This window comes from Brassica rapa, chromosome A02 (assembly GCF_000309985.2).
Source record: "Brassica rapa cultivar Chiifu-401-42 chromosome A02, CAAS_Brap_v3.01, whole genome shotgun sequence".
Classification (NCBI taxonomy): domain Eukaryota; kingdom Viridiplantae; phylum Streptophyta; class Magnoliopsida; order Brassicales; family Brassicaceae; genus Brassica; species Brassica rapa.
The window spans coordinates 29,646,100-29,673,724 of NC_024796.2; the positions used below are offsets into that span (position 1 = coordinate 29,646,100).

The 27,625-nt window shown below is 32.6% G+C and overlaps 2 protein-coding genes across 2 annotated transcripts; both read left to right on the forward strand.

Annotated features, from left to right (window-relative positions):
• The first annotated feature begins 1,153 nt into the window (after positions 1-1,153).
• Positions 1,154-2,735, forward strand: LOC103854920 (dof zinc finger protein DOF5.4-like). Its single transcript, XM_009131888.3, has one exon. The coding sequence runs from the start codon at positions 1,483-1,485 to the stop codon at positions 2,341-2,343; it is 861 nt and encodes a 286-aa protein (XP_009130136.1). The 5' UTR covers positions 1,154-1,482; the 3' UTR covers positions 2,344-2,735.
• Positions 2,736-18,398: 15,663 nt separating this feature from the next.
• LOC103855087 (transcription factor MYB34) lies at positions 18,399-26,285 on the forward strand. The gene is made up of 4 exons (XM_009132044.3): positions 18,399-18,980; positions 19,372-19,501; positions 21,942-22,435; positions 25,942-26,285. Exons 1-4 carry the CDS (start codon positions 18,848-18,850, stop codon positions 26,109-26,111), a joined length of 927 nt encoding a protein of 308 aa, XP_009130292.2. The 5' UTR covers positions 18,399-18,847; the 3' UTR covers positions 26,112-26,285.
• Positions 26,286-27,625: the final 1,340 nt, after the last annotated feature.

The window sequence follows — 27,625 nt, forward strand, 5'->3', positions numbered from 1 at the left end:
TAAAGATATTATTCTCCAAAAGCAAAACTTTAAACTCAACTTCAAAACTATTTGTATTTTATAATATAGTTTTTATATTTGTCATAACTAATTTGAATTCATAAAAAAAATTGTAAATAACTAGCACATATATAAACATATCACAAAAATATTAATTAATGAAATATTCTATTAAAATATAAAATTTTAAATAAAAATAACTTAATTAATATTAAACTTCAAACAAAATACCATATTATTCAATAAATGATTTTTGTAATGTATATATGATCTATTAGTGCATTTCGAAGTAAAAATGATTCTCTTCATTTTTACTTTGTTGAAATCGGGTGATATTGATACTTGTAAATATATCAAATCAGAACAAGAAAGTAAAAGAGAAACATAAAATATTACTAAAAGACTATTTTCGATGATATTAATACTCATGAATATATTCGATGAACAAGAAAGAATTATACGAAAAAGACATCAAAAACAACAACAACAACAACCACCATCTTCAGTTACACAAAAAAAATTTGGATAATATTTGAAAATTTTGAGGATTCTGAATCAAACTTACCTAACTTCTAGTGTTGTTGTAATATTTAAATTTTTGTAATAGTTATGTATTCATGTAATTTTTAAAAATATTTTTTGTTAAGTATCTTTTGTATATTATTGTTTTCCTAGTTGAAATATTTTAAATCTTATTTTAAAGTTTTATTTAATTTTATGTGTAAAATTAAAATTTTGTTAACAAAATTTAAAATATTTATGAGATATAATTTTTTTTAAGGATTAAAACAATAAACAAGAAAACATTTATGGAACATAAAAGTGATGTGTGATTGTAGGAACCAAAATGCAAATAAAAATATGAAACTTTAAATTTGAAGTTTTGAAGTTCCTTTTTGAAGAGCAAAAAACTTTATACTTGAAGTTATAGAGTGTCTTTTGGAGATGCTCTCATAGTTCTCAAACAGAAAAACAATGTAGTTTGTATCATACGAAAGCGTAGTAAACTATTCAACTTACAATATGTCGTAGTTGGAAAATTAATTTGTACAACTGAACATTTCAAGAAAATATACATATATCCCAAAACCTCATTAATATTCTGTTGAAAATTTGAGATTTGATGTGAAAATAATAGATGTACAAGCACTAATTTATCAATCATTGGACCTTTGATGCGACTCTTATGAACAAATAAGAAAACAAAACCGAAATATATCAGTCCAAGAGATTAATAATATAAATGTTATTTTATGGGGCCAATTTTTTGGACTCAAAACTAACTTATGAATACAGTAATGAAGAGTTTGTAAAATACAAAATATCAGAGGGGTAAAATAGAAATTTGAACAGAAACTGCCTGTTCAGACATATGAAAGATATGGTGTGTCAGAGTTTCAGAAGCCTTTTTCATGCTTAAACAAGAAAATAAGTAAAAGAAAAAAACTGACTATAGAAATTTTTTTATCCTCTCACTTGAAAATGCAAGATATTCATGATTACTCTATGACCGGAGGCGGAGGAGGAGGAAGCACAGGGAGATTTTACGGTGGGGGAGGAGGTGGCGATCGGAGGATGAGAGCTCATCAGAACAATATTCTTAACCATCATCTCAAGTGTCCTCGTTGTAATTCTCTTAACACAAACTTTTGTTACTACAACAACTACAATCTCTCTCAGCCTCGACACTTTTGCAAGAACTGCCGTCGTTACTGGACCAAAGGCGGCGTCCTCCGTAACGTCCCCGTCGGAGGCGGTTGCCGGAAAGCCAAACGTTCCAAGCCTAAGCAGGATCAGCCTCCGTCCTCCGCCGACAAACCAACGACTCAAGACGTTGAGGAGAAATCAAGTAGCAGCGAGAGCTCTTCTCTTACCGCCTCTAACTTCACTACCACCGCGGCCGCCGTGAAGGTTGCTTCCTCGGGGTTTATGGGCACGGATATGCCTAATAATATCAAACAGTACGGAAACGATGTCGTATGGTCGACGTTGTTCGGACAGGGCTCATTGGACGGTGGAGTTTTCTCCGAGACCAACGGTTTTGCCGCGGCGTCAACGATTGAAACGACTCCATTTGAATACGGGGGTAGTTCCGTAAATCAACAGTGTATAGGTGATCATCTAAAGTTTGCAGGTAATACTGTACAGCAGCAGTTTGGGGATCGAACGGCTCAGGTTGATCCTAATATGGGATTTGAATCGTTGAATTGGGGAAGTGGCGGAGGAGATGATCAAACACTCTTTGATCTAACGAGTACCGTTGATCATTCATACTGGAGTCAAAGTCAATGGACGTCGTCGTCTGACCACCAAGATGATCAGAATGGTCTCCATCTTCCTTAATTCTCACAGCTTATTCTTCTTCTTAACCCAAAATATACACATAAGGTAAGGTTTGATGAAGTTTTTTTTTATTTTTATGGGGTTAAATTTGGGATTTAATTATATAAATATATGACTTTTGTGAATTATTCATAAGTATAAAATTTACCTCTTGTTTCTTAGTTTGTTGTAATACCCTAAGAGTGCAAATTTATGTGGAATGGTTTTAATTTGGCTTCGGTTTACATATCGTTTTATATTTGATCAGATTTTAATTTTTTTGGATTTTTTCTCTCTAATGATGTGTCTAGTAAATTTGTATGTTGATTGGTCATACGAGACATTGTCTTCTGCTTCTTTGATTATTTGTATACTTTTGTTTAATTAAAGTGTGTCGTTAAAGAGTGTGATCACTGATCAGCTTCATAGAGTAGATATGTAGCTCTTCCTTAACCTGTGATAAATCGTGAATAAACAATATGGAAACTCGATGTCTTATTAGATGTTATCTTCGAAAACTCATAATATCGAGTTTTAGAGTCGAATAAAAGCAAGCAACTAACTATATGTTCCACATCACAGCTTACACTATGTAACTGAAATACGAAAACTCCATGAATTACCTTCGTAGTATTAAACACTAATTCATTTATAGTAAACTATTAATTAAAAACTGCTCGAAAAATCTCAGTTTTGGATATTTTTTTCTTCAATGGCGAATAGAAAGTTTCGGGGAATTTGTACGGAAGAACGAGAGAGTCGTGCCGTCGCGTGGTTAAAGCCAATAAACTACGGTTGATTGCGCATGGGACCCAGGGGCGAAGCCAGGTTACCCACTATGGGGGCCTGTGCACCCATAATATTTATTTATAATGTAATATTCATATAGAAAAACATAAAAATTTAGTTAGAGCAGGTGGAAAAGTGGTGTTGTGCACCCATACCAAACCCGAGTTCGAAACCACCTTGTGACTTTTTACATGTTGTAATCAATAGTGCACCCACTTAATTAATAACCTGGATTCGCCCCTGATGGGACCTACGTGTTAGTGTCCTAATCTCATGCGCTACTTGCATTCCACGTGGCTAGGACCAGGTCCCACTTCACGTGTCTTAACGTTGATGGCTGACGTACTTTAATCAATGGTCGGCTTGTCGTTTTCTCCAACTCCCATTCGTTGCTCGTAGAAGAAAGACTCCAAAGATCTAGAGTAAGGATCTTCTGTGTTTAAGTTAAAAACACAACGTGGGCCATTAGATAAGTGAAAACTCTTAAACGCATGTATACGCCGTGTGATCTGAATGGTGTCAGCGCAAATCAATGGTGATGATGATAAGGGGTCCATATTAGGTGGTATGTAGGGAAACACTTGAGGGAGAGTAGGTCCAATAAGGCATGTGCATAAGTTAATAGAATCTCATACAAATCACACACAGGAAGGTTTGGTTGGGCGGTTGGGAGAGTTTGAGATTGTCTGTGTGGTTGGTGTATGACTCCGTCATGTTCACTAATCATTTTGTTAATAGTTTCATGATGTCTATTGTAATTTTCATCGATCAACTTGTTTAAAAGATCTTCGAACTCCGAATGTTTTTTTGGACATTATAGTCTAATACTACAATTTTTTATCACTATGTGAATGTTCCAACCCTACACAAATCTTCGTGACACAGAAGATTTGACCCATCATACCACGCAACTCTTGTCCATTTTCACACTCTTTTGAAGATGCAAGCCGAAGTTTGTAGATGTCAATGGTCTGCCTTGACGAAATTTGCGACGAAATCAATGATGCTCATTAGTCGTTATTATATAATGCATGCGGAGTGGTGGGTTACCATGCAGATACAAGATACTGAGATGAAGAAAGATAAACATGTGGTTTATGCCTTGAGGCAAGGTGGCATCAAACAATGTTCCAAGAAGCATGCAGAGTGGTATGGACCACGTGGATGCAAAATGCTGAACTGGAGTAGGTTAAACTTGAGGAGCAAGTTTATACTGTGGAGATAAGGCAAGTAAATAAACTTGGGGATCAAGTTTATGCTTTGGAGAAAGGGAATAAGTATAATTTCATAAAAGAAAGTTATACTTATTAATATGGAAGTTGTCCATATCCATGGTTTCTCGGACAAAGATTTTAGGAACGTGTGAGATCACTATAAAATAACAAGGTGTCGATGAGGAATCGACAAGACTCTTGTTATGCTTCGTGCTTCCCTCACATTTTGAGTTGATTTTTCCCAATTTCGAAAGAAGCTGATTATTATAGAGGAAGGGTGAAAATTCTTTGGAGGAGTTTTTGGTGTCGTTTTGTGTCAGATGCTGACGTAACAGACGACAGAAAGACAGAAGTTGGGTAACTTATGAATTTTTCAGTAACGATTGTCAGTGTGTTAATAAGTCGTATAAAACTGATAAAAAAAATTGTAATTTATATTAATTTTTAATATAGCAAAAGGTGTTTGCTGAATATCCACGGTCTCTTGATTATCTTCTGTCTTACTATATTGCGTTGCATTTTGCATTTACATCTTTCTCGTTGTGGAACGAGCCGATCTTCATACTTGCTATGATCTTTTGGCTGAGGAGATTATAAATATAGATCCGATAAGTTTTAGTTTAATTTAAGGGAAAAAAAATACATCCACATCTATCAAAATAAAAAATGCCGATTGATTCAGTTTCTCTATTATGGGATTGTAACATCAAGAAAAAAAATATAAAGTTGATGGTGTGAATTCGGTATAACCGGAGGATGGGAGTGTTACATATACATTCTAATTTAATTGTTAGTACTATACTAACATTTAGTTATTGAAAAATGTAGTATAATATTACATTTTTTTCTTCACCACCGAGCCATCGTTATACGTGGGTTTAAGGCATTGCAGTATTGCATTTGGTTATTGAAACAAGAGCGTTTTGGAGTAAGATGGGAATTATAGCTCGTAGGCCGTGATGTTCGTTAAAACTACACCAAAACGCCTTCCAAGGAGTTCATGATGAGAAGAGTAGGAGGTCTTACTTCTTGTACTTGTGTTTAAGGTCTTACTTCTTGTCCTTGTGGTTTTTTTTTTCATCTCCTATAACGTTTAGCATATGATTGATTGATACGTGGGGGCAAAAGATGCAAGACTTTAGTTAGATTTCCAAATTCGGGTTAAAATGTTGTTTCGATAATTAGTTCTGATTTTGGAGGACTGATATTTTGGAAGCTTTGGTTGATTCTTTTCAACAGGATTTCGAATCATGATTTGAGAAAATCTCATTGTTTTCCCTGTTGGTCCAATCAAACTTAGGAAGACTTTAGAAACAGAAATGAGAGAAATAGTAAGAAGCAAGAGTATAAGTTGAAGCTGTTACCTTATTATCTTTGGCTCTAAAATACGTTCAACTTTTAGCTCAAGTCATCAAGAAACTTTTTTTTTTTTTTTTTTTTTAAACCATTAAGACATGAAGAAATCGGTTCTTCTTTTCACTTCTTGTCTATATCCACATTGTAGATTATGTCCGTTGAGAGTGTTTCTTTTACTCTGAAACAGAGTAACCCTAAAGTGTTGACGTTTTCAGAATCTACAGCACTGGAACCCTAACGCAATCGGCTTTTGATTCTTGGGTGATAGGTCATCTGATTTAGGCATCTGGACAGGGCTCCTTAGTTCCCCATCAACTCAACTTCCAATCGCAAAATTATCAATCTATAAATCCTAGTTTCCAAACAAGAGAAATTAATCAAAACTGACCACTAACCCTTTTGTTGCTGTTTCAACTCACATGGGAAATGCGAACTATCCCCTTCCTTGACCTGAATGTTTAGAGCCGCTAGATTTATCAGAAACATCAAGTTCTTCGTCTTCCTTCTTCTACAACAGATGAAATTAAAAAACAAATTAACATGTTTGCAACTAAAACATCTTAAAGGCATTACCTGATCAAGAACATCACAAGGGACATCTTCAGTTTCTTGGCATGTACTCTTATCGTGCTGATCTTGTTCTGGTGGCTGCGGCCAGCACAACCGCCGGTTCTGAGACACCGGTGCTGGAGAAACGCTGCTGCTTCTTCAAGGACGGCCTAGAGCATAAGCCACTCAAACCACCGATAAAGGCAATCCAATATGAAAAGGCATTTTTAATTAAATTTTCATAGCCGCCAAAAAAGAAGTTAAATTAATTTTTCATACTAAATTCTTTATTGCTTGTATCTAATCACAATTTATATAGAAAATTAAGAGTAGTATTTATAATTTTAGTATTTTTAGGATTTTTATCAACAAAATTGTTAAGTGAGAAAATTATCAAATTATTTTTATTTTTAAAGCCTGTAAACTTTATAATAACTAATAAACTTAGTAAAATCATATTTTTAAAATTCTAAACAACGCAGAAAATATAAAAGTTCATTTTTTTTTTTGTTTTTAGTAGATTTTTTTTACTCTTCTAATATTCTTTATCGCTATGGATTCATCATTATTATTTTAACTAGAACAAAAATTAACCAAAGATTTTCAGTTTGTAGTGATCAATGAATTAACTGCAGTCAAATATTCAAAATAAAAATCTATTATTTTTATATTGTTAACTTCATAAATCTAATTTTGAAAACCTATGTTTTATATTACTATGAAATAAGATAACAATTATGAGGAAGAGGCATATTTTAAGATTTGCTTAAGACATAAATAGATTGGAGCAGCACCGTGCTTCTTAGATGAAGATGATGGCGTGTCCCTGGTGGGCTTAGACCAAGTTTCCTATCTGACCTCTTTTTCTTACTCTTTATCTTCCTCTTTGTCCTCTTGAACACTAGATCCGTGTTTTCGTTGTTACTAACACCATCTTCATCTACGTATGGTATATATATATATATAACTAGTAGAACAATGTAGACAAAAGTATTAAAATGAGTTTAGCAATCGCCCATAATAGAATAGAGGAAGACCTAGAGGAATCTTGGAAGCCAAGAAACATGAAGTTCCATCTTTAACTCTCTGTGACAAGTTTTGGTATTGTCCATTCGGAAGCCATGCCATGTTTTGGTATTTTTTGTGTGTTTTGGCTTGGGAGACAAAAAAAAATAGATTGCCATGAACTAGGGAAGCGGGTTGCAATGTTGTAACACATGAGTACATTTCATATTATGGGAATAAAATGAAATAATATTTTCGATTTGTAACAATTGGGAATAAATGCTATCAGAGTTAATAAACACTTCTGAAAGAAATTCATTTTCTGCTTCTTTTTCTCATTGATTTAAGATCTGTAAATTTATTTAATTCAACTTTCGTGCGTCAAAAAGATGGCATAGCCCATATATGGAACGGTGGCTAAAGACACTGATGCCATTTGTGGTGGAAAATGAGTTCTCATTCAAATTATCTTTTACATGAAAAATTATGACCTATCAGGATTCTTGGAATATTCATGGGCCTGTAATGTATGTTGCATTTATCTGATTAAGAAGGTGTGAATCGTGACGGCCAAACCCAAGTTATAATAATCTAACCCTAATATGGACTTCTAAAGTACAGTATCTTGTTTCTCTCTATCCTTTTTATTGAGATATAAGGATCTGTTGTCTACTTGTCTGTACTATTATTTTTGTTGGTCAAGTACAGGTAGTACACACTCTCGTACAAGACACGTAAGGGACCCTGCGGTCTTATAGGAGATGTGAAGTTTGACCTACAATTGATGGGCGTTTAGATAGTTAACGGGGTACACCATAAATCTTTTGAGGTCTTACTGGAAGATAACTTGGACGAGAAATTTGGTGGATTTTTTATATAGTTATATATATATATAGTTATTAAGCTATGTATCATAATTATGGACATCATATATAAGAGAATGGTAAAATCATAATTAAGCTTTGTTTTAAATACAATTTTTTTTGTATAAACTATGTGTCATGTTAATGAATAGCATGTTACTAGAAAGTATCATAAAACTTGAAAATAACCTTTCAAAATTTTATCCTATTTATAAGTATTGCCAATACATGCCATGCCACATAAAAATCAGTATTTCAGTTTCACATACAAAAAGTTAACAAAATTTGATGTATTAGTTAAAACCAATATGTTTAAAGGAAACAAATAATGTCTATTTTTCTCTTTTTTTTTCAAATGCATATAAAACTCTTAAAATTGACAATTTTAATCATCAAAATATAATCAACTTGGTTCAGTATATATATATATATATATATATATATAATGTTTTCAACTAAAAACATATATCTAAAAATCGAAAAGAAACATATATGTATTTTTCAATTGGCATTTAACCTTGCTGTCTGGAATCTTGTGGTCAAGTGGTAAGGAGAAAGGTTTGGGCGTTAACACGTTTCATGTTCAATACATATGCTATGCAAAACTAAGTCACTTTATTTCTGGACACCAACACGGATATGGCCAAGTTTAGCCTCCGCTTTCAAACTTTTTTTGGAGAAATCGCAACCGTTGAAAGAGAATCTTCAATTATATCTATCACCGGCATGTTTTTTTCTTGAACTTATCTATCACCAGCATGTTATCAATGTCGTTCTAGTTATCGTCCCTTTTCCTTATTCTATATATTTAGTACTGTAGATCTGAATATTTGATTTTTTTCAAAACCAAATAATTTGTAAACAACAAAGCGACGATATTTTGTGGAGAATCAATAATTCAAAAACGATTTGTTAAATGCTTGCACATCAACACACGATCATCAATAAAAACCACAACCTAAATGATATAACGTTAGCTTATCAGGGTTTTGATTTGCTTTGCTTAAAATTGGATGTGTTTTAGTTTGCTTTGGAGTAAATTACACCTCAAATTCTACAAGGTCATTTCAAATGAATCTGAAATAAACTGGGGTTTATTGTATAAGCCAAAGAGAACTTGAAACCTTGAAGTCTGATAGTTCAGATTCTTGTGGGCTTGCAGCAGAGCCTAAGACAGTTCTGACGAAGGCTCCTACAGCAGAGCTACACTCGCCTGCACCTTCAGTTAATGATGGAAACAACTCAGACGCTGAAGCCTCCAGTTCATCCTCTGAAGAACAGAATGTACCCATTGGTTCTCAGTCAACTCACACCATGACTACAAGAGCAAAGTCTGGAATAGTGAAGCCAAATCCCAAATACGCTTATTTCACAACAAAGTCTGAGTATGCAGAGCCCAAATCAGTTAAAGCAGCTCTCAGAGATCCTCTTTGGAATGCAGCTATGGGTTCTGAGATAGGAACTATGCATGAAACAGAAACTTGGGACTTGGTACCACCTGAAGATAATCAAAATCCTGTAAGCTGCGGATGGGTGCATAAGGTGAAGTTGAATGCTGATGGCACACTACTGAAACGAAAATCAAGACTTGTTGCAAGAGGAAATGAACAAGAAGAAGGGATTGACTACATAGAGACCTTCAGTCCAGTAGTTCGAACTGCCACAATCAGAACAGTTCTACACGTTGCTGTCACAAAGAAGTGGAGAATAAGGCAACTTGATGTACAAAATGCTTTCTTACATGGTGATCTGAAGGAAGTTGTTTACATGACTCAACCACCAGGGTTTGAGGATCCAGACAAGCCAGACTATGTTTGCAAGTTGAAGAAGGCCATTTACGGTTTGAAACAAGCACCACGTGCTTGGTTCGACAAATTTAGCTCGTTTCTGCTGAGCTTTGGCTTTGTCTGCAGTTTCCCGGATCCTTCACTGTTTGTATATCATCAGGGCTCTGACGTCGTCTACCTTCTCTTGTATGTTGACGACATGATACTAACAGGCAACAACAATGCTTTGATCAGTAAGTTGCTTGAAAGTCTTAACAAAGAATTCCGCATGAAGGACATGGGCGATATACATTACTTTCTTGGCATACAAGTTCATCATAACTCGTCAGGCTTGTTCTTAAATCAAGCTAAATATGCAAAGGATCTTCTCATAACGGCAGGGATGGCAGATTGCTCTCCTATGGCAACACCGTTACCGCAGAAGCTTGAAAAGGTCTCTGGTCACGATGTTCTCTACCCGGATCCGTCTCATTTCAGAAAGATAGCAGGCAAGCTTCAGTACTTGACGTTAACTCGACCTGACCTGCAGTTTTCAGTAAACTATATATGTCAAAGAATGCACACACCAACTCAGTCTGATTTTACCTTGTTGAAACGCATTCTGCGGTATGTCAAAGGAACTTATGACATGGGTATAGGCATAGCTGCAGACACAAGTTCAACGCTGCTATGCTATAGTGATAGCGATTGGGCAGGGTGCAAAGACACTAGGCGTTCTACTGGTGGTTTCTGCACAATGCTTGGCTCAAACGTCATTTCCTGGTCCGCAAAGCGTCATGAGACTGTCTCCAAGTCGTCCACTGAAGCCGAATACAGAACTATGTCTATTGCGGCTTCAGAAATTGTTTGGTTGCAGGGACTTCTCAAGGCAATGGGTCTACAACAACAACGCACACCTCTCCTGTTGTGTGATAACCTCTCTGCTGTCTGTCTGACTGCAAACCCTATGTTTCACAGACGCACGAAACACTTCGATGTGGATTATCATTATGTCAGGGAGAGAGTTGCCTTGAAAACACTGGAAGTAAAACACATTCCTGCTGCTCTTCAGTTGGCAGATATCTTTACAAAACCATTGGGTCAGGCTGCATTCTTTCATCTTCGCGACAAACTTGGGGTATCAGTTTCTTCTACTCCAAGTTTGAGGGGGTGTATAAGCCAAAGAGAACTTGAAACCTTGAAGTCTGATAGTTCAGATTCTTGTGGGCTTGCATCAGAGCCTAAGACAGTTCTGACGAAGTCCAATAAGACTGAAGAGCCCATTGTGAAGCAGTCTAGTCATCAGTCCTCTGTCTCATCTGCAACTGCGTTCAACGTTCAACGAAGGTGCAACGGACGTACGACAGGACCAGCTCACGCTCTTCCAACGTTCAATAGATTCGCTTGTCTCACTCCCTTAGCTGTCATGTGCTGACACATCCTTAGAGATAAGATTGTCTTTTGAGTATAAAAGGAGAGTGACGTTTTGTAACAAAAGGTTAAGCGAAATAAGATTAAAGTTTCCTTCTTGAACACAAGTTTCTCTTTGGTTTTACATATTGCAATTTCGTTATTTGTAAAGCGTGTTTGGTATATTCGAATATTTATATACCAACCACATGACTAAAAATATGTTAAAAACGTTTTGTTTCATTTTTTGTTGTTGGGCATTTTATGCCAGCAGGAGATCATGATCTCCCCACTTGAATTTTGATTTTGGTCAGATAAATTAACTTTTTTAAAAAGTGGAAAACTTAATGAAATTTGTGGAGTACCTGCACCGCATGCATATTCACTGGACCACCAAACACTATCGATGAAAGATGAGAGATGTGTCTCTCATCCATGGAAGTCCTTAAAGGTCACTCTTTCATGAAACTGCAATTCATTTTTAGGAAATATGTAAAGAAATCATATTGTTTAATCAAAGTTTATTTAGATTGAGTGAAAATGCCGAAAAAAATCTGATAGCGGGTGCCTAAAAACGATATCCAATTTTCCAAATGTACATGTATATACAGGAACTGTTTTGCACCACTCTTCTACACATATATACAAGAACTGTCCTGCACCACTTTTTCTTAACAAATGTACATATATTATGTACACACACACACACACACATATATACTACAAGAAGTGTTTTGCACCACTCGTGCTATATATGAACCGAATTCAATAGCTTCCTTTCTTGGGATATCGGGTTTTCACTCATGCTACCATCTTCTTTTTATAAAAAAGATTGTTTTGTATGCAGTCCAATTTATTCTATTATATTGTTTTTACGAATGAGATAGATTGAGAATCTTATGAACTTCGAAATATACTTGAGATTTGTCTGAAAATTGATATAGAAGGAAGACCTATAACTCTACGAGTCCTGAATGGATGAGTAGTCTTTCATATTGTTGTAAGAGGGAGCATGAAAAGCAAGAGTTGTCTGGAGTCTTCCTTATGGATTGGGTTCCATTGTTCATGCTCTTTTCTTTTTGATTCTACTGATCCATGTAGTTTTTTTCCAATCTATAACACAGCAGAAAAAATAAAACATAGAAGAAAGATTTGAAAGTTATTTTTATTCAATGTTGGGTTATCTCGTGTACATCTTTAATTTTGCAACTCTCTGATTTCTAGTGGATTTTTATGCTATTCAACATCCATATATAAGGATCTCATATCGACACTTTAAACTAGATTAACTGTCGTCAATATAAGAAGAGATCGAAATTTATAGCAAAGTTTGAGTGCGTCAAAACAAAGTTCACAGCAAAACTGGAAAGTTGAACAATATTCGCATTTGATCCGCACCTCGGAATACCATCGAAACGAGATCCGTTTTATATTTTGTGCAATATGTTTATTTATCTAAGCATTCTACTGCATCTTCCAACTAAACTATTAAAAGAAAAGTAAATTTTGTATTTAACTCTGAATTTTCCTAAGTAATTACGATAGCATGCTACTCACCAAAATACAGTAGCTTTACACATTCATTAATCCATTAATTCTGTAGACTAATAAAATTGCTAAACCAATCCATCCGATAGACAATCTAATTACTTAAATTTGACCATCACATACCTTAATTAAATCGATAGTTTGATACATTTTACACATTTCAATAATTTATTATCTATTCAATTAAAGTAGCCGATTGTTTTTTTAATACTCCTCCAATACTTCGTTTGTTCTTTCTCCTCCAATTCAATTGTTTGGTCAATTAAATTAGTTTACCAAAGAAACAATGTATGTATACCTAAACTACAACTTATCAGAAAACTAACTCTAATTCATCACAAATTGAATTAAATCATTGTACTCGAGTTAAACATACGTTGAATATGAAAAAGTCTTATATAGTTTATGTACTAACACAATAGATCAAAATGGTTTTTTTTTTTTTTTTACGATTAGATCACTAACAATAATCTTTACTTCCTAAAATTGTTCCTACTATTTATGACATGATTAATGTATAACTATCGAATTCCTAAAATTTAGCTATACCTCAAGAAAATCTAATATTATATTAAAAATCAAAATATTCCAAAACTAGTAGAAACAATATTTAAGAATGTCTATGATATACATTAATTAATAATAGAATCAATAATATGAAATTAAAATAACTTGAACACCTTTTCTAAACCTTATTATACATACAGTTTGTATATTATGTACTTTCTAAACCTTATACTTTGTATATTCTGAAAATAGGAAATGAAAATAACTTTATATACATATACTCGTGAGTTATTTTATTTTCTGATATTATATAAATCCTTATATTATATATTCAGATATTTTCCCTGTTTTAGCAAATGGAGATAATTGATCAGCAAAATATTATGTATGGTATTATAGTCTATTCCTCATTATTTATTATTTAATAACTAAAATTTTACATCCCCATGTAAAGAGTCAATTTTAGAAAATTATATTAAATAAAACTGGATGCAATTTTATATAACTATATGCCAATGTAAACTAATGCAACTATTTTGAGTTAAAGATTATCTATTTAAATATAATACATACATGAGTAATATCTATTATCTTGTCGTACAAATCCAAAACGTGATTCTCTCACATATATTTTGCTTTATTTAAAACTATATTGCCACATAAATAAAATAAAATGTATTAGTTCTATATATTGCCATATATTACGCTATAATTAAAACTACATTTCCAAATAAATCTAAAACATAATTAGTACTTTATTCTCATCAAAATAAACTACCTTGCCATTATTATTTTCCAAAAATATAGATCACGTAGATCATATGCGTGAGTAACTCCTAAATTACATTTCAATTTTGTAAATTTAAAAATATTCAGGTACAAAATAAATAATATACCATAACTAAATTCAAAAAAAAATATTTATAATATTGTACATGAATAACATAATTTTTACATAAAAACAAATTACATTTCAACTAATTTATTAATTTTTATTACTAATTGTTTTATATGAACTAAACATACATATTAATATATAAAATCAATATGACTCATTTTCAATATTTAATAAATATTGAACATATATTTCTGTCAAAAAACAAGTTGTCATTTATAATATAGGTATAATTACTAATTTTATAGTTTTAAACAGAGAAATTTCCTATAATAGCTTGTTTTAGTATTTGTTTTACTAAATACCATTCGAGGATGAAAATGACAAAAATTTGTTTTACTAAAAGATAGATAAACACTTATAACTCTAGGATAACTAATTTAAACTTAGGATTTAGAGTTAAGTATGGGGTTTTGGGGATTTATAATTTTTAAAATAACAAATAAATATTTAAAATTTGTATATAAGTTTTAAAATAGTTTTAAAAAGAATTTTTGAATTTCAAAATTAAAAATTAAAAATTAAAAAAAAAATATTATAAAAGTTTGAATTTGAAAACATATAATTTAAAAGTATAAAAACATATTTGTTTATTAATTTATATTTATATGTCATAAAGCAATGAATAGAAGAGTATTTTACATCTTTAATGAAACATCTTTTAATCATTTTTGTCTTTGAATAAATTTTTGGTGATAAAAACTTAAAAATGCTATTTGGAAAAATTGCCCTTTTAAATATTAGGGATTGAGTATAATCTAAAATTATAGAAAAAAATAATAATTACTACATGAATGTATTGTTATCACTTATTCGTGATAAAATTACATTCAATACAATAATAATCAAAAATTATCTAATGAAGATTGATCACAATTAATAAAATTCAGTAATTGCCAATGATTTATAAGGTAACAATGATTTTTTTTTTCAAAACGCTGATTTATTATGACATTACATTTATGAGAAAGATTACATAGATAATTCGATAACCGACAATACTATCTGCCTTATGAAGATCTACGGTTAACTGGATCATCTGAATCGTCCTATGAAGATCCATTTCTGACAAAATTTACTTGCACCATGTTGAAGATTCTTTGTAAACCTTTATTCTATAATCTGCATTAATAAATAGCTCTCTCCAGGATTTGAAACCTAGATTTTCTGTAATCTGCAAGAAATTGCATAATCTGGGGTTCGAACTCTAGACCTGAGTGTAAAAGCCTTTAAACCTTAACTAATAAAGTTTGATCACAATTAATAAAGTCCAGTAATTACCAATGATTTATAAGGTAACAATGATTTTTTTTTTCAAAACGCTGATTTATTATGACATTATATTTATGAGAAAGATTACATAGATAATTCGATAACCGACAATACTACCTCTTTATGAAGATCTACGCCTAACTGCATCATCTGAACCGTCCTATGAAGATCTATTTATGACAAGATTTACTTGCACCATGTTGAAAATTCTTTGTAAACCTTTATTCTGTAGTCTGCATTAATAAATAGCTTTCTCCAGGATTTGAAACCCAAATTTTCTGTAATCTACAAAAAGTTGCATAGTCTGGGGTTCGAACTCTAGACCTGAATATAAAAGTTTTTAAACCTTAACCAATAGAATAAAGTGCTTCCATAATGATTTTACAAAGTTAAAACAAAACTGTTATTTCCTCGAACCAACAATTAGACCTTTAGAATTAAATATTTCCATAATGATTACTTGTACGTAAACATATGGTTTGGAAATAAATAAATTTCATTTGTTGGAAAAGCCAACCGAAAAACATGGGATTGGAATATCAAGCACTTTATTAATCATACTCCCTCCATTCCCAAAAATAAATTTTTCTATAGGATGCACACTTATTAAGAATTTATAAATATTTATAATTTAATTTATTTTTTACTTTATTATACAATTTCTAATAATTTTTCATCAATGAAATTTAATCAATTCAAATGTTCTCAACTAATGTTCCTCAAAAATATAAAAAATACCTTAACAATATAGAAAATCTATCTTTGTGGAACAAAAAAAAATTTAAAAATTCTTATTTTCGGAAGGAGTATAATATTTGCAAGAATTTATTGTCTGCGGAAGCTGGTAACAATTTATATTTCATTTTTCCATTAAACTTTAAATGAATGTTGATATATTAGGTTTTCTGTCAGGTATATTACCTTTTTCGGATATATACTTTTATTTATATCCACTAAATTTATTTCGAATTCAGAATGCCCATTGCCTTAGTCCAAAGGAGACATTATGTATCCAAAATAGCCATATCTTTATGCATACCTTTTCTCACAGAAAGATTTGGACTTTTGTTGACAAAAAAGGAAATAAAGTTATTATTAGAAAGAAGTTGGCAAAAAATGGTTGGTTAATAAGAAAACTTGTATGTTTCATGTGGTATTGTTTTTCCATAGATACCGTCCTTTTTCTTTTCAAAATTTCATCCCATATATCAATAATTTTCCGACAAGACTGTAGTATCACATATTATGTAATGCGTTCGTCTCTTTTACTTGCTAGTGAAATTTAAAAATCAAAATGAGACGTCTCGTTATTTTTGTCATGTTCCTATTTCCAAAAGAAAAATAAGTAAAAATAGCGGATTATGAAATTTTCTATATATATATGTATATATATTTGGTTAAATGTTAAGCTTACTATTTTCTATAAGATTTTACAATGTTGTTGTTAAACAACTTATTAACAAAGATAAAGAAACATACAACAACCCAACTGAAGTTACACAAAAAGAAAGAGCCTCAAGGAGGCCTTGTACAAGAATTTCTATATATATGTCCTTAATGAATATTGAAAGAAGATAAAGTACACATGTTTCGTCACTAAACTTTTTTCTCATCTAATTATATTTTGCACAATTTTCTTCCTTACTGACAATTTGATTCTACCTGGTGCCATGCAAATAATAATAGGAATGAAAAGGAAAAAAATGAGTAGAATCAAAATAAAAAGAATGAAAAGAAATAGTTACCAATTTTGTTCCTTACCAATTTTCATAAAGAATGTTTTTGTTCTATAGTTCTTTAAAATAAAAGGAATGATAAGGAACTATATACAATTATACGTAATTTCATAAGGAATTTTTTCATAAGGAATTTTTTTTTGAAAAATAATTAAAGTTATTTAAATGAATAATTCATATTTTTTATTCACGATTCACCCTAAGTTAAATTCTCAAAACATCAGCTATAATCGCTAAAATTTATATACATTTTTAAAACATCAAAATGTTATATAACAATAATTTATGGATAATTATTTTTTCATACTTTTATGATCCGTTATATAAGATTGCTTCTATATGATATTCAAATCCTTTTGTAACCCTTAAAATAAATGTATCAGACCTTGTGGTCGAGTGATAAGAAGATGAGTATAGAATGTCAACATATTTTAAGTTTTTTTTATTTACTGCGCAAAATTAAATCATATTATTTCTGAACATTCACAGAAATATGAACATTTGCTTTTATCAATTTGGATATCTGAAAAGAGAATTTATTCGTGGATTGCAACTCTTCTCAAAAAAATAATCCGAGTCCTTTTCTAAGTTCAGAATACTTCGGATTTAAAATGGACGACCGCACTTAGTTATTTAAATTGCGCATATGCTATGACTAAAACGTCTTATATTTAAGCATATTATTTTTTTTTTTCATCTGATTTTCATTGATAGCAATGGAAGAAACAATCAGTTTTTTTTCCCATCATATTATTGTTTAATATTAGTGAAATTACATTAATGTTTTTAGAATGAGTAAATGAATTTAATATATAGTACAGTTGCACACATTTCTTGACCATTGTATCTCCTAATAATCAGTTTCTGAAGAAACAATCTAACACGGACAGTAGAATCAGAACACTGCCATCAGTTTGCAATCCCGTGTGACCACGAGATCTGACAGATGCTCGACTTATGGACTGATAATATTACATCTGGCATTGCGATGACTGATCAGTGAGTGGTCTACGTAAAACAAAATAAAAAACGTGTATACTCTCCTAAAGATAATATTTTATTTCCTTAAATGGCAATTAAAGTTTTAATCATAAATAGTAGTAGTGTCTCTTTATCTCTCTCTTCTTATTCTATTATAAAAGAGCACCTCTTGCAATACTATAATCTGTGCGACAGAGTACAAGAACACCCATTGTTCTTGTTTTAGAAATCCGTTATATAATGATATAATCTGTGCGACAGAGCTCTTTAACAAAAAAAAAACATCTGTGCGACAGAAGAACACCATTGTTCTTGTTTTAGAAATCCGTTATATAATGATAACACGTTCACGTGTTCCTTGTCATAAAGAGTGTATCAGTGAGCAAAATCTTCAAGTGTCTTTTGGTTCTGATCAAACGCTCTATTCAATTCTCTTAATTAGACATCTTTTCAATCTCTTTTCTTTCTTGTCTCTTTCTTTTTGATGAAAAAAATCTATTTTCATGTTAATTTCACTTAATTAAACAATGAATTAAAGAGTTTCCTCCCTGAAAAGTTCTCTAGCTAGGGTTGCAATTGAATCCTTTCAATTAGGTTTATATTTATAAATAAAATAAAATAAGAAAAACCAGAGATGGTGAGAACACCATGTTGCAAAGAAGAAGGAATAAGAAAAGGAGCTTGGACTCCCGAAGAAGATCAAAGGCTTATTGCTTATGTTCAACTACACGGTGAAAGTGGATGGCGTACTCTCCCGGAGAAAGCTGGTATTTTTATATTTTCTTTATTGCTTATTTATTAGGAATTCAATATAATTAACTAACAGTTCCTTTTCACTTAATTTTATAATCGGTCTGTTTCACAAAAAAATATTTTAGTATTTTCACACATATTAAAAAACACATTAATAAATCAATATAATAAATATATTATTTTTTGTAATTTTTAATTTTCAATAAATTTTAACAAATACTAGTTCAAGAAAATCAATAAATTTTAAATTATCAATAAATTTTGACCAATACTAATTTAAACAATTTACAACTTTTATAGAAACACACACACAAAAATTATCTTTGTAGAATAACTTTTTCTAAAATATCTTAACGGAAGGAAAGGAAAATATATTTATTAACAGTGTGTAAAATATGTTTATAGGATTGAAGAGATGCGGTAAGAGCTGTAGACTTAGATGGGCTAATTATCTAAAACCCGACATCAAGAGAGGAGAGTTTACACCTGAAGAAGATGACACTATTAACAAGCTTCATGCTCTTATGGGTAACAAGTAAGAAAAGTTTCCTTAGTAATAAATAATTAGTAATTTATAATTATATCTGTAATATTTAATAAATTTAATGGTGGTTTTTTTGTCATATTGATTTATTTTAAAATAATAATCCCTCCATTTTTTTAAATAATGCATATTATAGAGTTTTAACACTTGTTAATAATACATATTAAATTTCAACTATAAATGCAAATTTTTTTGTTGTAATTATCTATTTTCATAATTCTAAACCAATAAGAATTAAGTAAAGACAATTAATTTTTGGAAGTTTACAATTATTCATTATTAGTTGAGAAAATATGTATTAGAATATAAAAATGTAAGTCTTTGAAACAAATTTTTTTTTAAAAACATGTAGCTTTTTAAAACAGAGAGAATATAGTACAAGACATGGATCTATTTTCTAATTATCAGGAATCAACAGCAACAAAAGAGTTATCAGAATTTCAAAATGTACTTGAAAGCCAAACATGTACGTACATATCTTCACATAAATCACACTTTTATTTCAAAAATCAATGAGTAAATAACTAGTTGGCAAAAACGAATAAGCAAATAATTATTTAGCGAAAAAACAATAAGCAAATTATCATCTTTAACTTTTTTTTATAGTCATCTTTAACTTAGTTGATATCTATTCTATTAAAATAGAGGTCACAACTTCATTTCATGTGTAATATTTTAAGTTGGACTATTATTTATAAAATCTATTAAATGTACATAACTTCATTATAATATCTTTTAATATCTTTATCTTTAATTTAATTTAAAATAAATATTTATTTTCGAAAATTAATTTATTTAAATTTTAGTTATCAGAAAATATAATCAGAAACTTAAATTCAATTTTTTTTTATTTATAAACGAAAATTATAAATTATAAAAAATATTTTAATGATAATAACAACTTAAAATTATTACTTTTCAAAAATACATTTTACAAAGATTTTGTTGGAAAGCAAAATCCATTTCTATTTAAATTTTAAAATTTAAATATCTTATTTATTAAACACATAAATCATGACTTTTTACATGTGTGATTTTTCAATTTAAACTATTTCTTAGAGGCCACAACTTTAAATGTTTCTATCATATAACGTTACAATTTATGTCAATAATTTTTAAAAGAAATCTAATATTCTTATTAATGGTTAAATTTTAATTTACACCCCTTTCGTAGATGAAACATTTAATCTCCTTAAATATTATATATAAAGCTTTAGTCAACTATTATTTGCGTTTATATATTCCATTGAGTTAAAAAACCATTTCATTCTAATATTAAAAAATATACCAAATTAGTTTATTAATCACTATATATAAAGTTGTACATCTCCTACTCCAACCATAAATGGACGAACAATATATATATGAAATGAATATATACATGAACAAATGCATTAAACATGAACAAATTATCTATATGCATAATATCATAGCATGAATGACCTATATATGTAAAAAAAATAAAAGTATTCCAACACTATTCTTTACGAAGAGAACACACATTTATCAAATTGGTTTAATGTTACAGTATATAACATAATTCCAACAAATTTTAATTTTACTTCATATTTGATTCTATTTTCAAATTTACCTTTAAATTATTATCATTTTCATAAATATCTTAAATTTATTATTAAAGACAAAATTAACCCTACCAAGACATTTATAAATATATAAGAATTATTTACAGAAGTTTATAAACTCAACTTCACCGCCTAAATAATAAATCCTAAACAATAATCGTTAAACCCAAAACTAAAATTTTAGGATATCTTTAATTGAGTTTTTTTTTAAATGCTATCCAAGTTGGTGTGTTTGAAGTAATTTTTCAAATAGTATTTTTACTACAAATTTTTTTGCAAATACAAAATATTATAGTTTATTTAAAAATAATAATTTTGTTGTTTTTAGTAATATCCCAAAAAAATTCATCTCTATTATATAGGTTCGGTTTAATTTAATTCCCATATAAATTCCAAATTTTTGATATGAAACATAAAATTATGTAAAATAATATTGTTACATAATAATGCTTACAAAATAATTTTTTTTACAAAATACATAAAAATTATGTAAAATAATATTGTCAGATAACAATGTTATATAAATTAAAAAAAAATTAGTATAAAAAGAATAAAACATGCACATCGGATGTGGAGGTCAAAATATAGTTATAACTTATTATAGATGCCCCATGGCAACACTCTATAATGAGAGAAGTAGCTGCAATCCTCATTAAAAAAAATATTTAAAAACATTTTTGTGTAAAGTGAAACTTTATAAAAACAAGATCCAAGTTTATTGTTTTCGCATAATCTTATTAAGGTGTTCTGTTGTTGTTTGTCTCTGCAATTCCAAGTATAAACATTTCGTTTTTAAACCGTTTCTCAAAAAAAAAAAAAAAAAAAATCTTATGTTATTATTGTGAAAGGTGGGCCGCAATAGCAACAAGCTTGGCGGGACGAACTGACAACGAGATCAAAAATTACTGGAACACAAATCTCAAGAAGCGTTTGACACAAAAAGGTCTTGATCCAACCACTCACAAACCGATCAATCCAACTGATCAAACCGGTTTCGAGCCAAAAGTTCATAAACTCGGTTCATCCGGTTGCGCAAGACTTCTTAACCACGTCGCAAGGAAATACGCCGGAGATTTAAACCGGGACCTACTAACCGGAATCATCATTGGAAACTCCTCAAACATCGCCGAGGGTTCACAAAACTCAGTTGAGGTCGATTCTCCGACTGAAAGTTTGATCTTCACATTGCTCAACAAAGCGGCGGCAAGATCAAGTGATGTCACATCGTTTCTGACCAACAATATGTCGTCATCTCCCGGTCTTTCCAACAACTGTTCTTTTGCCGACAATCTCGACCTATTCTTTAGCAACGAAGTGATCTCCGATATGTCTATGAATGTCGATAATCAGATCTCTTAGAAACACAAAGAGTTATAAGAACAACTTTTCTTATTAGCTTTAGAAACTACTCAAAACTAAAGCTCTCAATATGTTTCACTTAGATCATATGGAACACCTCTCCATTAGACCTATATTTATATGAAAGACAATTCCCTTTAACATGTGGGATATGGAAAACACAAACCTAACCTAAATAGAAACTTCCTTTTCCTATTTCTAGGTTTCCTTATTGTGTTTATCTTAACATATTAAACATCTAATAATATGTTAAGTTTCCACAAGCTTGGAATTATCCAACATTCACCCCCTTAATTCCAACTTGAATTAGGGAGATCAATTTCTTGAACTCCGATTAAGCTCCTCATTTGCTTGAACTTAATCATCAAGTAATCATCCTCCACCACACCATGGTGTGCGAATCCACCCATTGAATTCACATCTTTCTCAAGGTTAGACCGGATGCTCTCCTTGCTTCCGTACCGCTTCTTCTTAGAATCGGCCCAGTTCTTGTATAACCTTCTCATGACCTCTTCACTTAAGTTGCGATGAGTCTTGTGGCTGAAGCTCACTGCGATGATAACTCTGGTCACATCCGCCATCTTGCGTACATGAGCTCTGGGAAGGATGTCGGCCTTCTGCTCAACACCCAACTGATTTATCTCTGGTTCATCTTCATCCTTTGAGAACCTTGACTCCATTGGTACATGCGTTGTGTCACACGCTTCCACCTTTGTGTCACACACTCCTCCGTGAGTCGTGTTGCACACTCCTACGTGAGTCGTGTTACACACTTCCATCTTTGTGTCACACAGGATTCCTTGAGCATACCTCTCTTGCTTTATTCTGATTCCGTCTGCTCCTTGAATCACCTCTATGCCAAGGTAGTACGTTAGCTTACCTAGATCTGACATCTCGAACTTCTTAGACATCTCCTCCTTGAATTGCCTAATCACCTTAAGCGAAGTTCCTGTCACAAATAGATCATCAACGTAGATGGCTATGATCAAGACGTCTCCTCCTTGAGTCTTGCAGTACACTGATGGTTCCTTCGTGCACTTCTCAAATCTCATCTCCTTGAGAACCTGATCGAGTTTTACACTCCATGCTCTGGGTGCCTGGCGTAACACATGCAACGTCTTGTGTAACACACAAACTCGATCATCTTCTCCTTTCTTCTCAGAACCAGTCGGTCTATCTTCAAGCTCCCATATCTTGTTTCTTGTGATAGACTCCAACTCGTCTTCCATAGCTTCAACCCAATCTTCTTCACAAGATAGGTTGAACTCATCTGAGGCAATCTCTCCTCCTCTATCGGTGCATCCTAGATTGAGCACATCTGAGGCAACCTCTCCTCCTCTATCGGTGCAACCTAGATTGAACATAGCTGAGGCAACCTCTCCTCCTCTATCGGTGTGAGATCTTTTGAACCGATAGAATGCCTCACGATTATCTGCTGGTGTTGGTGGTGTGATACATCCACACAAATTTCCAAGCAATAATCTCACTGGCTTTGATGTACAAATCATGGCCTTAGTCAGGAATGTGTCTCTGGCTTGCTTCCCTGCGAGACATGTGTCACACACGCCTTCTTTGTGTGTTACACTCGGGAATGAGTGTCTCGTTTGCTTCTCTGCGAGACATGTGTCACACACGCCTTCTTCGTGCGTTACACTCTGCATTCCTACGACCATCTCCTTCCTTACCATGTTGTTCATCACTCCATAGCATATATGTCCTTGTCGAGCATGCCACCTCCATGTAGCATCTTCGTCCCTGACATGTAAACATTCCGGGTAGCTTATCTCCATAGGGGTCTTGTAGAGACGGTTTGGAGATCTTGTCACACGAACTAGCAACCTTCCATGCGAATCTGTGAGCGTTAAGTAGACATCTTTCATGTTAACCTCACATCCGTTCTCTGTTGCTTGCCCAAGACTTAATATATTGTGCTTCAGATCAGGTATGTAGTATATGTCCTTGAGTGCCTTCTTCTCTCCAGTCTTGCACACAAATGTAACCACACCCTTTCCTACAATGTCAACACACGATCCATCACCAAACTTCACCTTCCCTTTGGTGTTGAGATTCAAACTCGAAAAGAACTCCTTGTTCCCTGTCATGTGATTGCTCGCTCCATTATCCAAATACCAGACACTTGCATCGCCTTTGTTGATATCAAGATTCTTCGGAATCACCTTATCTTCGTTCAAAAACACCACCTCGTGTACATAGAGTGCATCGGCCTCTTCTGTCTCGTTTAGGTTGGTTTCTTGATCCTTCTCTGACTTCTCGGGACAGACAGTTGCGTAGTGACCAGGCTTGTCACATCTCCAACATATCAGCTTTGAGCGATTCTTTTCCGAGTTGTTATCTTCGGTGTGTGACGCACGGTTTTGGTTGTGTGACCTACCTCGACCTCTGCCTCTACCGTTCCTTCCTCTTCCTCTACCACGAGAATTCTCATAGCCCCTCTGACTATGCTCTTCATTGTTCGAAAACATTAGCTTCCCTTGGTCTTTTTTCTGAGTTTCTTCTCCTACACGCTCCTCGTACGCCTTAAGCCTTCCAACTATGTCTTCAAACCCCGTCGAGTTGAGATCTAGGACTTGCTCAAGTGATGCTACGATCTGGATATACTTGTGTCTTGGAAGACCCTTCAAGAACTTCTTGACCATCTTGGATTCTTCTATGTTTTCCCCCAAAGAGGTTGCTTTGGATGATAGGCCCGATATCTTCCCCGCGAAGTCATCGACCGTATCTGAATCATCCATCTTCAACCTGTCAAACTCCGCCATCAACGTCTGAAGTCTCGCCTCCCTTACACGATCAGCTCCTAGGTGTCGCGACTTGATGGCGTTCCAGATCTCTTTTGATGCGGTTTGTTCTCCCACCTGGAGAATCAATGTTTCGGGAACAGATTGAAACAAAAGAGCTATCGCAACATCGTTCTTCTTTTGATCATCTGAACCGGGTTCGATTGTGTCCCACACTTCATGAACACGTAGTAGAACCTTCATCCTCATCGACCAAACTGTGTAGTTTGTCGATGACAACATCGGACATTGGATGGATGTAGATCCAAAGTCCTTCGTGCGTGGAGCCCTAGTCACGTCAGCCATCTTGCCGTCGCGATATCTTGTTCACAAGCACCAGGATCTTAAGCTACAACTTAAGCTTAGATCGAGTCTCCAACCTGAGGCTCTGATACCAATTCAGATCTCTTAGAAACACAAAGAGTTATAAGAACAACTTTTCTTATTAGCTTTAGAAACTACTCAAAACTAAAGCTCTCAATATGTTTCACTTAGATCATATGGAACACCTCTCCATTAGACCTATATTTATATGAAAGACAATTCCCTTTAACATGTGGGATATGGAAAACACAAACCTAACCTAAATAGAAACTTCCTTTTCCTATTTCTAGGTTTCCTTATTGTGTTTATCTTAACATATTAAACATCTAATAATATGTTAAGTTTCCACAAGCTTGGAATTATCCAACAGATAATGTTTGCATTATGGAAGAGTTGAGGGATATTTTAAGCTACGGCGGTGCTGACGCCGGAGATGTCAAAGACTTGCCGGAGTTTAATGTAACTGATGGGATGGAGTTTCTTGGTTCTTGGAACGTAGAAGATGACTTGCACTTGGAGAATTATTATTGGGTTCGTTAGATTCCAAGATTGGTGTCGTCTTTGTCTGATAAGTGACGAGTCAGAAATAAAACCAATTACACGTTGGTTGTTTCTTTAATTGATGTGTTGCTATATCGTCACATGGCGGAATAGTGAGTGTGTGTTGTAATAAAAATAAAAATAAATAATAAATAAGTGTTTCTTTTTCGAATCTGTTTATAATTTTATATAGAAACATGAAAAATAGTTCTCTATAGAAAAAAATGACTAACACGTAACAACTATAGACCATTAAAAAATCCTCATAAAAGTCATATGAGCTTTTGAATTATTATAGAAAAATATCTGCTTTTCAATACGGCATGCGACTAGGATAATATATAAATTCTCGTTCTATTTAAATAATTATTTATTTAGCTTAACTATACATAATAATTTATATTATAATTTATAAAGTTAATCTATTTCAGAAATCAACTCATAAATCACTGGGACGACTTTAAGAAAAAAAATCACAGACCTAATATTACATGTTGTGATTCTAGACCTGAGCGATTACGGATTTCGGTCTCTAAAGCTTCTAATGTTCAAAAAAACATCACTCCACCCGCATACATAATCACCAAAATTAAGACATTCATGACTTGGGGACATTATGATCATTAAAATAAATGTCTATATATTTATTTTCGAAAACATAATTTTACTGTAAAGTAATATGTCTTATTCTGATCAATAATTGAAATGCTGATTTTTTTTTTTCATTTGCTAGACCGATATATATATTCCGAAAACGTGAATATCCTCTTTCGGAAAAAAAAAATATCCCCACTCGTATGTGATATTCCAGTATGACAATGATAGCATGGGTCGTCCACTATGACTACTTTTTGGGGGCAGATTCACGTGAAGGCATAATCTTTGTAGATTTTTTACATAGATACACGTTCATACCAGTGGCGGAACGAGCTAAAATGTTTACCGATGTCAGTTTTAGAGTGAACATATATTTTACATGGGTCAATAAGCTTATTTTACTCTATTTTCTCGGTTCCTCAGGTAAAAACACAAGTAAAAAAAAATTCTTGATTTCACATGGGTCATATGACCCACCTTAACTACCTCCACCACTGGTTCATACGAGGAGCATTTACATCTATGTAACTTAAGCTGTCCATACAAAAAACTTTAATATCTATGATCAGAGCCAGCCATTAATTGGACCAAGCCGAGGAGCAGTGGCCTCCGCTCTTAATAATACAAATATAATTTCGGCCACAAATTTTCAATAACATTTTTGGGTTTAGTGGCTAAATCTGAAGGTAACAGACCCTCTTTGCCCAACCAAGGTTTAAAGCTCAGTAGAGAGACCCTTTTTAAAAACTTGCTTCTGGTCCCCAAATTTTCTAGGAGCGGCACTGTATGACATGCAAACATTTCTAGGCCTACATGTAGACTTGAAAAGATATAGTTACTTACTGTAAGAGAAAACATTACCCTTCGTACAAAATCGAACATCTAGGTAATTGCATGCATATACGTAACTTGAAGAG

Bases quoted from the DNA above. Each gene is read 5' to 3' on its own strand.
- LOC103855087 (XM_009132044.3), top strand. From the start codon at position 18,848: ATGGTGAGAACACCATGTTGCAAAGAAGAAGGAATAAGAAAAGGAGCT. The intron at 18,981-19,371 runs GTATTTTTATAT...ATATGTTTATAG, and splicing joins TACTCTCCCGGAGAAAGCTG to GATTGAAGAGATGCGGTAAG. The intron at 19,502-21,941 runs GTAAGAAAAGTT...TTATTGTGAAAG, and splicing joins CATGCTCTTATGGGTAACAA to GTGGGCCGCAATAGCAACAA.
- LOC103854920 (XM_009131888.3), top strand. From the start codon at position 1,483: ATGCAAGATATTCATGATTACTCTATGACCGGAGGCGGAGGAGGAGGA.